Source organism: Chrysochloris asiatica, unplaced genomic scaffold (genome assembly GCF_000296735.1).
Source record: "Chrysochloris asiatica unplaced genomic scaffold, ChrAsi1.0 scaffold00030, whole genome shotgun sequence".
Taxonomy (NCBI): domain Eukaryota; kingdom Metazoa; phylum Chordata; class Mammalia; order Afrosoricida; family Chrysochloridae; genus Chrysochloris; species Chrysochloris asiatica.
Genome location: NW_006408548.1, coordinates 2784276 through 2795314, shown reverse-complemented (window position 1 = coordinate 2795314; position 11039 = coordinate 2784276). Strand labels below are relative to the sequence as shown.

The window sequence follows — 11039 nt, the reverse complement described above, 5'->3', positions numbered from 1 at the left end:
CCAAAGGGCACATTCTGCAAGTCTGCCTCCTGGCCACTATCTCTTAGTCCCTTTCTTCCCATGAATCTAGAGACCTCAGCTGCTCCCTCTATCCATGTCCCCATCTCTGCCTCCATCTTTGTGTCCCTGCTTCTCTGGATAAGGCCCCACATTCCACTTCTACTCTATTCCCTTGATGGTTCTAGGGTCCTCTGCTTCTGGAGTATAAGAAGAACTACTCCCCATTTTAACCACAACTCACTTTTAAGATACGAGTATTTTTTTAGAGTCTTAGGATCAGAAGAATTGTTGAAGTATTTTTTAAAAATTGCCATCATACTGTTTTATTTTGGGTTCAAAACTTGATTATTTTCTTAGATAAGCAAGACTATATACTCTGTTTCCAAATAAAAACAAACCTAAACTACCCTATGTTTAGTTATGTTAGGTTTTTTTATTTCCTAAGTCAATATTTATCTTTTGAAAAATAATAGCATGCATTTGCTCTATAGCAGATAGTTAGTAATTAAGCATGCAAGGCTCTATGGTATGCCATATGCTCTTTTATGATTTTTTTACAGTAAAATAAAAGAATTTGTGAGTCTAAAGATTTCAGAGTACATAGATTTCATTTTACAGATGAGGAAAGTGAGATCTAAAGATGTTAAATCACATGGTCAAAACCGCAAAGCCAGTTAGTGCAAAGCCACAAAAGGAACATATTTGATCCCAAATGAATATTTCTCATGTTGTCATTCGTTCAGATATACCTCTCACAAAAGCCAATTGTTTCAGATTATTCTGTGATGACCCAAATGGACTATCTTTTCACTAAAGCTCAATTTCTCAAGTCTTGGCACTGGGAATTAAAGACAAGGTTGTGGACATTCAGATACTAAAACCAGCTTCCAAAGACTCATGACAATCCCATTTGAGTCAGAGTATTGAGGTATTTCTTTTTGTTTTTTTCTTGGAATTTTTAAAAAACCTTTTAAGATGCTGGTGGGTGGGGTCAAGCCAAGAAGGAGACAGCAGGTCTGGCCCATCCCTGTTCTGACCCTCTGGGGCCATCTTCCTTCTGGCAATTCTCTTTTCCCATCTGTTTTCCTCTGTTTTTGTTTTAAAGGGGGAGAGAAGGGCAGGACTGAAAAACAATCAAAGAAAATAAAAGAAACAAAACTAAAAAAAATACATAAAAGGGCTTTGGTAGAAAATTAATGTATGTACACGTTTACAAGGGAAACTCAAAAATTGTATAGAAGAAAGTTGCTTATGTTGGCCATAGCTGGTAGCCTGAGAAGCTCCTCTCTAAGTTTTGTAGAGGGCTTTCTCTACTTCATTCAGCTGGCAGAGGAGGAGCTCGGTTTTCGTTCTATTTAATCAATAATTTTTCCATTCCTCACACATTTGAGTAAATATTCATTGTGCTGTGTTCTGTTCCAGGCACTAAGTAGAGAGTTCCTGAAGGCAGTTGAGGGTTCAGGAATTGCAAGGGGCCCTTGTGGCTTGAGGTTAAGCACCAGAGTACTGGCTGTTTGAACCCACCCAGAGGTTCTGCAGGAGAAATACCTGGTGATCTGCTTCCAAGTTGTTGTTTTTTGTTGTTAAGTGCCCTGGAAGTAGATTCCAACCCATAGTAACTCTGTGTAGGGTGTCCAAGGAGCAGCTGGTGAGCTTGAGCCACCGACCTTGTACAGTCTGATGCATTAGCCCACAGCGACACACCAGACTCCATATAACAACCTAGTAAACCCTTTGGAGCAGTTCTACTCTGTCATACTGCATCACTGTGAGTTGAACATTTATTCTTCAGCACCCACAATAGATTGCCACGACAGGCAACAGGCACTTCCTCAGATTAGGGAGCGCTTCCCATATTCTGCCTCTCTTATCCCCCCTATCCCCCCTATGGGTCATCGGTTCAAGCTCACCAGCCACTCCTTGGAAACCCAGATGGCTTTGTCCTTGGCTTGAAGGTTGTCCAGAAGCTTTCTGGGGCCTTCAACACATTTGTCCAGCTGGGTTGATTTAAGAGCTGTTTACAGGTTGATCTTCCTCTGGAAAAGCCATTTAATTCTGGTGAGCAAAATCAAAATAGGAGCTAGGGATATCTAATATGTGAATGTTGATTTTTGTTTTTTTTTTTACCCATCTTTATGATCCAGACACGGCTTACATTGACACTGGATTTTGTTTTTTCTTCTTTTTTATTGAAGTATAAATTTACACCCAGTAAAGAGGTAAAATTCTGACAAATACACATACCTATCTGTATTCTAGAGTTCTGGTGTGGTGCTGTGGGCTAATGCGCTGGACTGCAAAATCAGTTCAAACTAACCAGCCGTGCCTTGGAAACGTGAAACGTTCCTATGGGTGAGAATTGACTTGATGGCACTTAACAACAACATCTGTATTCTATCACCCCAGAAGTTTCCTTAGCGGAGCTTCTCAGCCAATACTTCATCATCACCCCTAAAGATACTTTTTGTAATCCCATAGATGAGTTTTCCCTATTCCATACTTCCGGTGTGGCGCTGTAGGATCAGCAGTGGATTTCAAACCACAAATTCGGCAGTTCAAACTTACCAGCTACTCCATGGAAACCCTATACAAGGTCACTATGAGTTGGAACAGACTTGTTGGCACTTAACAACAATAAATACTTTCCTGTAGTTGGAATCACACAGCATGAGTTCTTTATGTCTGGCTTCGTTTTCCCAAGGTGAAGATTCTGAGATTCATTTAGGTTGTTCCATGTAGCAATGGGCTATGTGAGCTTATGGCACTGTGGGTTAATGTACCAGACTGCAAAGCTGTTTAAACTGCAAGGTTGGTGACTCAAGCTCACCCAGCTGCTCCTCAGAAACCCTATAAAGGGTCCCTATGGGTCGAAACTGACTCTGGAGTCCTGATGTGACCCTATGAATTAATGTGCCAGAAGGCAAAGCCGTTTGAACTGCAAGATTAGGGGTTCAACCTCAACAGCAGCTCCTTAGAAATCCTATAGGTTGGAACCTACTTGACGGACACACTTAACAACAAAAGGAGCTCTGGTAGCATAGTAGTTACCAGTCGAGCTACTAACCCACAAGGTCACGGCACACCACGACGTCACTAAGGGACTCCTGGTGTGGATCATCACTGGACTGTGAACCACCAGGTAGGCTGTTCAAACCCACCAGCCGCACCTCATAAACCCTATACAGGGTCGCTATGAGTGAAACCGAGTCGATAGCACTTAACAACAAGAGTTCTGGTGGTGATGTAGGGCAAGCACTGGAGAGTTCGGTTCAAACGCACGGTTTGTGGTTCAAACACACCAGTTGCTCCTCGGAAACCCTATACAGGGATGCTATGAGTCAGAACCGATTCAACAGCACTTAACAACAAAAGCAATAATGTCACTAACAGCAAGACAATATTAAGATGGGTAAAATGTTCTGCGTGTGCACCTCCAGGCCAGGATGCTCACAATCCTGGTAAATGTTTCACTCGGTTCTTCCAATGAGTGTCTTTACAGAAGCCTTGCACGTTCCTCTTCAGAATCGTCAGGCAGCCTCTGATACCACCCAGATGGCCAAGGGGCCTTCACCTTAGTCCCAGCGCCCTGAACAGTTGCCTCTTCTCTATTCAAATGTCCAAACTAGCCCCTCTGCGCATCTTGACTTTAGCTTCGCTTAATTCTGCGATGTTTTTGTGCCGATAACAGAGATCCATCCAGAATCCGTAAAACGTAAGACAAAAACGTGGGAAGAAAACCACTATCTCACGGGCAGGGAATATCAGCCTCTGTAGAGTGGGGATTCAGAATGAAGTCTTTTCTTTTTTATACAAACGGAAGAGTCACTCTCCACGCTTGAAAGGTTTCAAAGGTCGGCACACTGAAGCCTGGGAGCGGTCATCTCCCTAGCGGCCTGGAGGACGGAGGAGGTTGGAGGGAGGAGGGAGGGAGCACACAAAAGCAAGCCGTGCTGAGAGGGCTAATGTTTCCTGTTTGCCTGGAGCCCCCTCCCCCGCTGCCCCTCCCTTGAGCCCCCTCCCAGCACTCCGGCGGAAGTGAGTTTGCTCCTTTGGAGATTAAAAGGATTCCGAATTCCGATCACTCCCAATAACCAGCGTACTGAGAAGAGGAGGAGGTGAAGGAGGAAGAGGCGGCAAAGCAGAGAAAGAGGGGGTGCGCGCGCGCACAAACGCCGCTCGAAGTGGGGGTGTTGTGAAAGCCCTGGGAGGCCAGGGCCCGCATGTGCAAAGCCTGGTAGGCCACCCAATTCCTGTTCCGCGACTCGTTCCAGAAGGAAGATGACGCGGGTGCTGGCGGGCAGCATTGACCACGCGGCTCCTGAGCTCGGCGCGTGGGGACATTGCAGATTCCACTGACTCCAGCGTGCCCAGGAGAAGACTCCGTCCCCGTGGCTCAGGATCGGAGGGGGGACTTAGAAGAGGGCGAAATGGCCCGATGACAAAGGAAATGTGATCCCTCTTCGCTGCCAAGGTTTCAGAGAGGACGGACTTGAGGAGGAGGGGCGCGCGGAGCGCGGATAGCATTGCACGACGGCCCGCGAGGAGCGGGTAGCGGGTACATCTAATATCTTCCTGCCGATGAATAATTCAATGCGGCCCGCGGGGACCTGCGGCCCCGCGCTACAGAGCGGCTAAGCCGGAGGGAAAGGAGCGCGCAGGAGGCGCCCGGGCCCGGTGAGGCGGGGGCGCCAAAGCCCCGGCCGCGTGGGGCGCGCGTGCGTGTTAAGCTGGGCGGCCGAACTGGGCGGGCGCGCGGGAGACTCGCGGCGCGTGGGACGCGCGTGCGTAGTGCAAACGTGCGGCCACGGCCGGGCCCCCACGAGGAGCTGCAGCTGCGGCGGGGCCAGCCGCCCGCCCTTCAGGGGAGGCCGCGCCTGGCGGTGCGCAAGCCCCGAGCGCAATACACTGGGCCACCCAGGAGCCCCTAGCCGCCGCGTCATGCAGCGAGGCGGTCAGTGCCGCGCGGGGGAACATCGGATTGGCGAAGCGCCTACGTCTTTGCTAGTTTGGGGATCCTTTTCCTCTCAAAAAGAGACTAAATTTGTCTAAAGGAAAAAAAGAAAAAAAACACCTCCAAACACCAAATAACTCGTCGAACCAAATTCTTCTTCTCCCGCTGGGATGGGGATTGCACAACAGACTCTCGTTTGGGGTACTCCCCTTAGCGAGCATGAAGTGAAGCCATAGCTGCTCCAGGGGGTTCTCTGACCTCCCCGCCCCTGCTCGCCCACAGCGTGTCGGGACTTGTTCTGGCGCTATCGCTTCGGAAGGCACGCCGGGAGAAATCTGTCGCCTCTGGATAGTGGCATTTAATGCCCGCAGCGTTGGGGGTGGCTGTGCGCGGGCCGCGCCACTCTGGTGCCGGCTCTGGATTGCAGGCCTAATCGATGCATTTTTCTGAGTGAGTCGGCGGCTCCCCCACCTACTTATAGTCGGCTCTCCTCCTCCTCTTCCTCTCTGGTCTCCTCCCTCCTCTGGGCCGGGTTGCAAATGGCTTCGTTCCCTGAGACCGACTTCCAGATCTGCCTGTTGTGCAAGGAGATGTGCGGTTCGCCCGCACCACTCTCCTCCAACTCGTCTGCATCGTCGTCGTCTTCACAGACCTCTACGTCGTCGGGGAACTGCGGTGGCGGTAGCGTCCCTGGAGCCACCGCACGCCGCCTGCACGTCCTGCCCTGTTTGCACGCTTTCTGCCGCCCGTGCCTCGAAGCGCACCGGCTGCCGGCAGCGGGCGGTGGCGCTCCGGGAGAGCCGCTCAAGCTGCGCTGTCCCATCTGCGACCAGAAAGTGGTGCTGGCCGAGGCAGCGGGTATGGATGCGCTGCCCTCTTCTGCCTTCCTACTCAGTAACCTGCTTGATGCTGTGGTAGCCACGGCTGACGAGCCGCCGCCCAAGAACAACGGGCGTACGGGCGCACCGGCGGGCGCGGGTGGTCACAGCAACCACCGGCACCTCGCGCACCACGCGCACCCGCGTGCATCCGCTTCCGCGCCGCCGCTCTCGCAGGCGCCGCAGCCACCCGTGCCGCCTCGCGCCGCGCCGGGGGGATCGGCCGCCTCGCCGTCGGCGCTGTTGCTGCGCCGGCCTCACGGCTGTAGCTCATGCGATGAAGGCAACGCCGCCTCTTCGCGCTGCCTCGACTGCCAAGAGCACCTGTGCGACAACTGCGTCCGCGCGCATCAGCGCGTGCGCCTCACCAAGGACCACTACATCGAGCGCGGCCCACCGGGTCCTGCTGCCGCGGCTGCCGCCGCAGCACAGCAGCTCGGGCTTGGGCCGCCCTTCCCCAGCTCGCCCTTCTCCATTCTCTCGGTGTTTCCCGAGCGCCTGGGCTTCTGCCAGCACCACGACGACGAGGTGAGTGCGTGGGGCTGCCTCCGAGGAAGCGCGCCCACTTGGGTGGGGGCGTGCGTGTGTACACCTGGTTTCCGCGTGCTTGTTTCAGAGGGCCTCCTCACGGTTCCCAAATCAAGGGAAGGGGTGCCCTCCTGTCGCATGAATTTACTTTGTCGTCGTTGTTAACACGGCAGTCATGTCCGAACTGATAATGGCATCATGACCTAGGAAGTTGTGTGTGTTTGTGTGTGTAGACCTGGCTGCTCGCTGAATGCCCTCGACGGGTTCCATGTGTGGGGACCCTGGGACCCAGTCCTCCTCTTTCACGTAAATTTTATTCTTTCTGGTAGAACTAGGCAACCGTTGTTTCCAGGTAGTTGTGCGCTGAGAAGCCCCTAGTGTGTGTGTGTAGACCTGATTTGCATCCCCCAAACACTCTTTCTGAACCCTGGGCTTCTTTTAAGAATTTAGTTATTCTGCTGTTTTCAGTAGAAATAGGGAGAGAGGCTGTTGTGTGTGTGTGCGTTGCGGAGAGCGAGCTCGGTTCTTGGTAGTTTTTGGTCTGTGTGTGTGTGTGTGTGTGTGTTTGCTTTCAGTACTGTGAGAGTTGGGAATGGAGGGATGTGAGAGTAGTGCCTGTGCGGGTGGAGACCTGGTTTCCACGTGCGCTCGGGGGGCGAGGGGGTCGCTTCTCCGAATGAGGGGCTGTATTTTTTGTTTGGACAGGTTTCTTTTATTCATGCAGAGGACTTTTACGAGAATTTAAAATTTTTGATTTTATTCTGGTAAAAGAGTAACAAAACATTTATTTCAACCATCTTCCCTTGTACAGTGTCGTGAGGTTAATTACGTTCACCGTCTTCTGAAACCATCACGACGATCCGCTTCGAATTTTTTCATCACCCGTAACAGAAACTCAGTACACATGTGCATCTTTAACTGGCTCTTTAACCCGGGGTTATAGGGCCCCCATCGGTGCTTAAGCGCTTGTCTGCTCCATGGTAGTCTCAATTTCCTGCACTATAAAAAACATCTTCTGGCCCCTAAGCTCTCTTATGTGGAATCGCTGGTCGGCCTCGTGGCCCCACGGCTGATCCCCAAGATGGAAATGGCCTCCTCACGGACCTTGGCCATTGCCCTCTGCCGGCTGTGAGCCCCTCGGGCCGCGCCCCTTGTCCCGAGCCTTCTACCCCTACAGGAATTGGTTTCCCTGGTTGAGAGGTTCCCACTTGGCTCTCCCAGGGCCTCAGTTTCCCTTGGAAAAAGCTACATCAGCTGTGCCTCAGCCTCTTTATGGGCTTGAGTTCTTTTAGCTGTTTTCTCCCCCCACCCCCTCTTGCTTATTTCCACACACCACGTGATCCTGCCCTTCACCATCGAATGAGCATCTTCAGCTTCGACTTTACGGAGTGTTTAAGTTTCCTCGAGTTGTTTCTACTTAGAGCAGCCCTATATAGGATTTCCAACGAGCGGTTGGTGGGTTTTAACTGCAAACGTGATCAGTTAGCAGATCTCTGCTTATCCTAAAGCGCCACACCAGGACCCCTTCTGAGTTGTTAAGTGCCTTGGAGTCGGTTGGTTCCGACTCCTAGCGACCCAGTATCGGGTTTCTGAGGCTTTTAAAGTTTTTGCAGGAGCAGAAAGTCATCTTTCTCCCACAGAGCAGCCGGTGGGCTCGAACTGCTGACCTTATGGTGCGCAGTTCAGGTCTCCGCAGTAGGGGAGGCAAACATTGATGAACAGCCTTTTAGAGAGGAGTGTCGGTTACTTGGGTAACTTCTGCTTTTAGAACTGTGAGAATTTGGTGTGTGTAATCACTTTAGTCTTTTCCTGGAGGGAGGATAGTAGCGGCTTTAAAAATTCTACTTGGAGTTACTTCGGGTGTGAGTGTGCCTGCTGGAATAGAGCATGGCAGATTCTGTACAGCCAGCTGCCTTTCCACGCATAACCTGTTATTCCGGGAGGAGGGCGGAGTTATTGCCTTATGGCCATACGTCGGCTTCTCCTATTGGAAAAGTTGAAATTCTAATCTATTTATGAGCGTCTCCTTTTTTAGACTTCTAGGTATGAAGCTGTGGGCTATTTTCCTTTTGAAAAAGGTTTGAGTGAATTTTATACTTTTTTTCTCACTCATGGGTCTTTCATCTCAGGAAAATGAGTTTAGATAAATGCTGATCCATATTCTAGGAACCAAAAAATTGAGCTAATTTATTTGCAAATTAAATTGTAAGAGAGGGTAGGGGAATAGGGTGCTCAGAACCCCTGGGAATTTTCCTTCTGGGAAGGGGGGATTAAACTCTTAACCCCAGCACTCAGTTTTTATTTATATTTTCAGTTAAAGATCCACTTGTGGTGTTTTTTTTTAATTTGGGTAATTTATATTTAATTGGCACTTTTTTTAAGGTTTTTATTGTGATTGACAAAGTTTACAGGGCAGATCATCAGTTTTACATTGAACAAATCATACACCTTGTTTCATTACAATGATGATAATCCCCTCCGTGTACCATCAGTTAACAGTATTTCTCTCTATTCACTTTAGCTTTTTCTTAAAACACAAAAAAACCCCACTCAGGCATATATAATAATTTACACCTCAAAAGGGAATATTGTGCAAGTCTTGACTAAAATCCAGTGGAAGTTCAATGTAGGCAGACTTGTAAAGAAGTTTTTTCACTTTAAAAATTGTAAAGCTATTCAAGTTATAAGGGAAGGCATGAAATAAGAGGCACCCACATGGGGTGATTTCCCGGGGTACCCAGAAAATTCCCTTTTTCATATAAGTTGAAGTCCAAGTGTTGTGGTTGTATATTACTAAACTAAATAACCTTTTTAATCATAAAATTTATCCAGTTTTGAGCAAAATTCTGTCCCTGCAGTTATTCTTTAAAAATATATTGCTTTTTGGAACCTTTTTTTTAAATCCCTGTATTTACAATGCTGAAACATTTAAATATAAAATTAATTTTAAATGTAAACTCCAATGTTGAGAATAGAGGACTAAATTATTAGAGAAGGCACTAAGTAGTAAGCTTCATATGAAGGCCATCCCATACCAGTGGCATAAATTCTTTTCCTTCAGAGCAAAGTGATCCTTACAGTTCCAGAACATTCTTTTATAAAGTCATACCTCACCTGGGAAGGAGTGGGAGGGATGCTTTGGAGGATGTACAATCTCCCTATTTTAATTTGCATTCTGGATGCAGAACATCTATACATTTTGTTCTGTGGAGGACCTACCTCGATTTTAAAAAGCTCGCTGCTTCGCTGAGTTACCTCTTGCCAACAGGCCCCACCCCATTCAATCCATGGTGCCCTTGCTTTTGTGGTGACTGATGCCATCTGACCTTGGCAGGGGAGGCCCCAGTGCCTGGCTTTTCCTTGTAATTATGGAGAAGGTGCCTTGAACAGGGTGGCTGGCCAGGCTGGCCAGTGACAGCCCATAGAAGTCTGGTTTAGTCAGAGTACCCTCACTTTTCTTTCCTGTGGCATCCCTCTGGAAAGGGTCCTTGAGATTGGCCCTTGACATGATGTCCGAGTATTTTGTTGAAAACAGTTTTGAAACTTGAAAGTCCAAGTTGGATTTTTGAACAAAATGATGTAAAGATTTGTTTGTACTGATTCTTTTATTACCTCCTTGAAAAACATCATGCAGTTCTCAAGGTATGTGTTTGTATTTCAGTGGGCAGTCCAGAAGTCCTTGAGGCGCCTTGGTGTGGCGACAGCAGGTCCCAGTATTCAGAGGTGACTCAGATGCTATCAGGACTAGTCAGGCCCAAGCCCACAGATTTTTGAGAAGGGGGCAGGACCCCCGCTGGGGCCTGCATTACTGGCCAACCTATCTGGTGATGGCCTTGGGCGAGGAACATGTGACTGGTTCCTCTGTCCTTTCTGACCTTCACTTCTGTCTCCTTGGGGTCCCTGGGGATCCTCAGAGCCCTTCTGGTCTTAGAGAAAGGATCTTAGAGAAAGGGTCTTAGAGAAAGGATCTTAGAGAAAGGGTCTTAGAGAAAGGGTTGTACTTTGGGCTTAAAGCCTCGGGAGTTGCTCTGGTCCCTTGGAGTTGCTCCTTAATGTTTGTTTTATTGGCATATAGGAGTTGAGTCCTTTAGTGCCTTGTCTTAAGAGCTGGGCTTCAGTATTGTGTAAATGGTTGGGAGCCATGTCCCAATCCCCAGTAAAGATCTTGTCACCAGTGGTGAGGGACCAATGAGGTACCAGCACTGGTGACACATGACAGAATTGCCATTTTGAGCTGAGGGAGACATTGTAGTCTACCCTGGTCCAAGATGACAAAATTGTTCCCAGTTAGGCAGGTCAAGGAGTGGAATTTACCTGCGTTTTTCATGAAAAGGTGTTGTATATTCAATTCAGTATATTCAGATCCTATATCAAAAAAAGAAAGAAAAAACTTCCTGTGGAAAGGTAAATTCTAGATTCTGATCTGATTTGACCTGCAATTTTTGAGCGTCACTGGACTCTGAGGTTAGCACTGTCAGCCCCTAGATCTCCACATGCCCTGTGTAAGACAGTTTACGGTCTAGAATTGGTTGTGGGATGAACTCCTTCCTCTGTCTTGTAAGTTAAAATTGAATGTTGTTAGTTGACTTTGAAGGAGCTCTGGTAGCGTAGTGGTTACGAATCGGGCTGCGAACCTTAAGGTCAGCGGTTCGAAACTACCAGCCGCTCCGCGGGAGAAAGAT

The 11039-nt window shown here is 48.6% G+C and overlaps 2 protein-coding genes across 2 annotated transcripts in view; one reads left to right on the top strand and one right to left on the bottom strand.

The window, feature by feature from the left end:
• Window positions 1-4078: 4078 nt before the first annotated feature.
• LOC102816436 (putative uncharacterized protein UNQ6490/PRO21339-like) lies at window positions 4079-4940 on the bottom strand. The gene is given in 3 exon segments (XM_006859170.1): window positions 4079-4168; window positions 4171-4572; window positions 4638-4940. Coding segments are annotated over 3 exon segments (795 nt in total).
• A 504-nt stretch (window positions 4941-5444) lies between these two features.
• Window positions 5445-11039, top strand: part of TRIM71 (tripartite motif containing 71, E3 ubiquitin protein ligase) — a 101381-nt gene continuing 95786 nt past the window's right edge. The window contains exon 1 of the mRNA XM_006851586.1: window positions 5445-6357. Coding sequence (XP_006851648.1) covers window positions 5491-6357 — 867 coding nt within the window. The 5' untranslated portion in view covers window positions 5445-5490. The remainder of the gene's footprint in view (window positions 6358-11039) is intronic.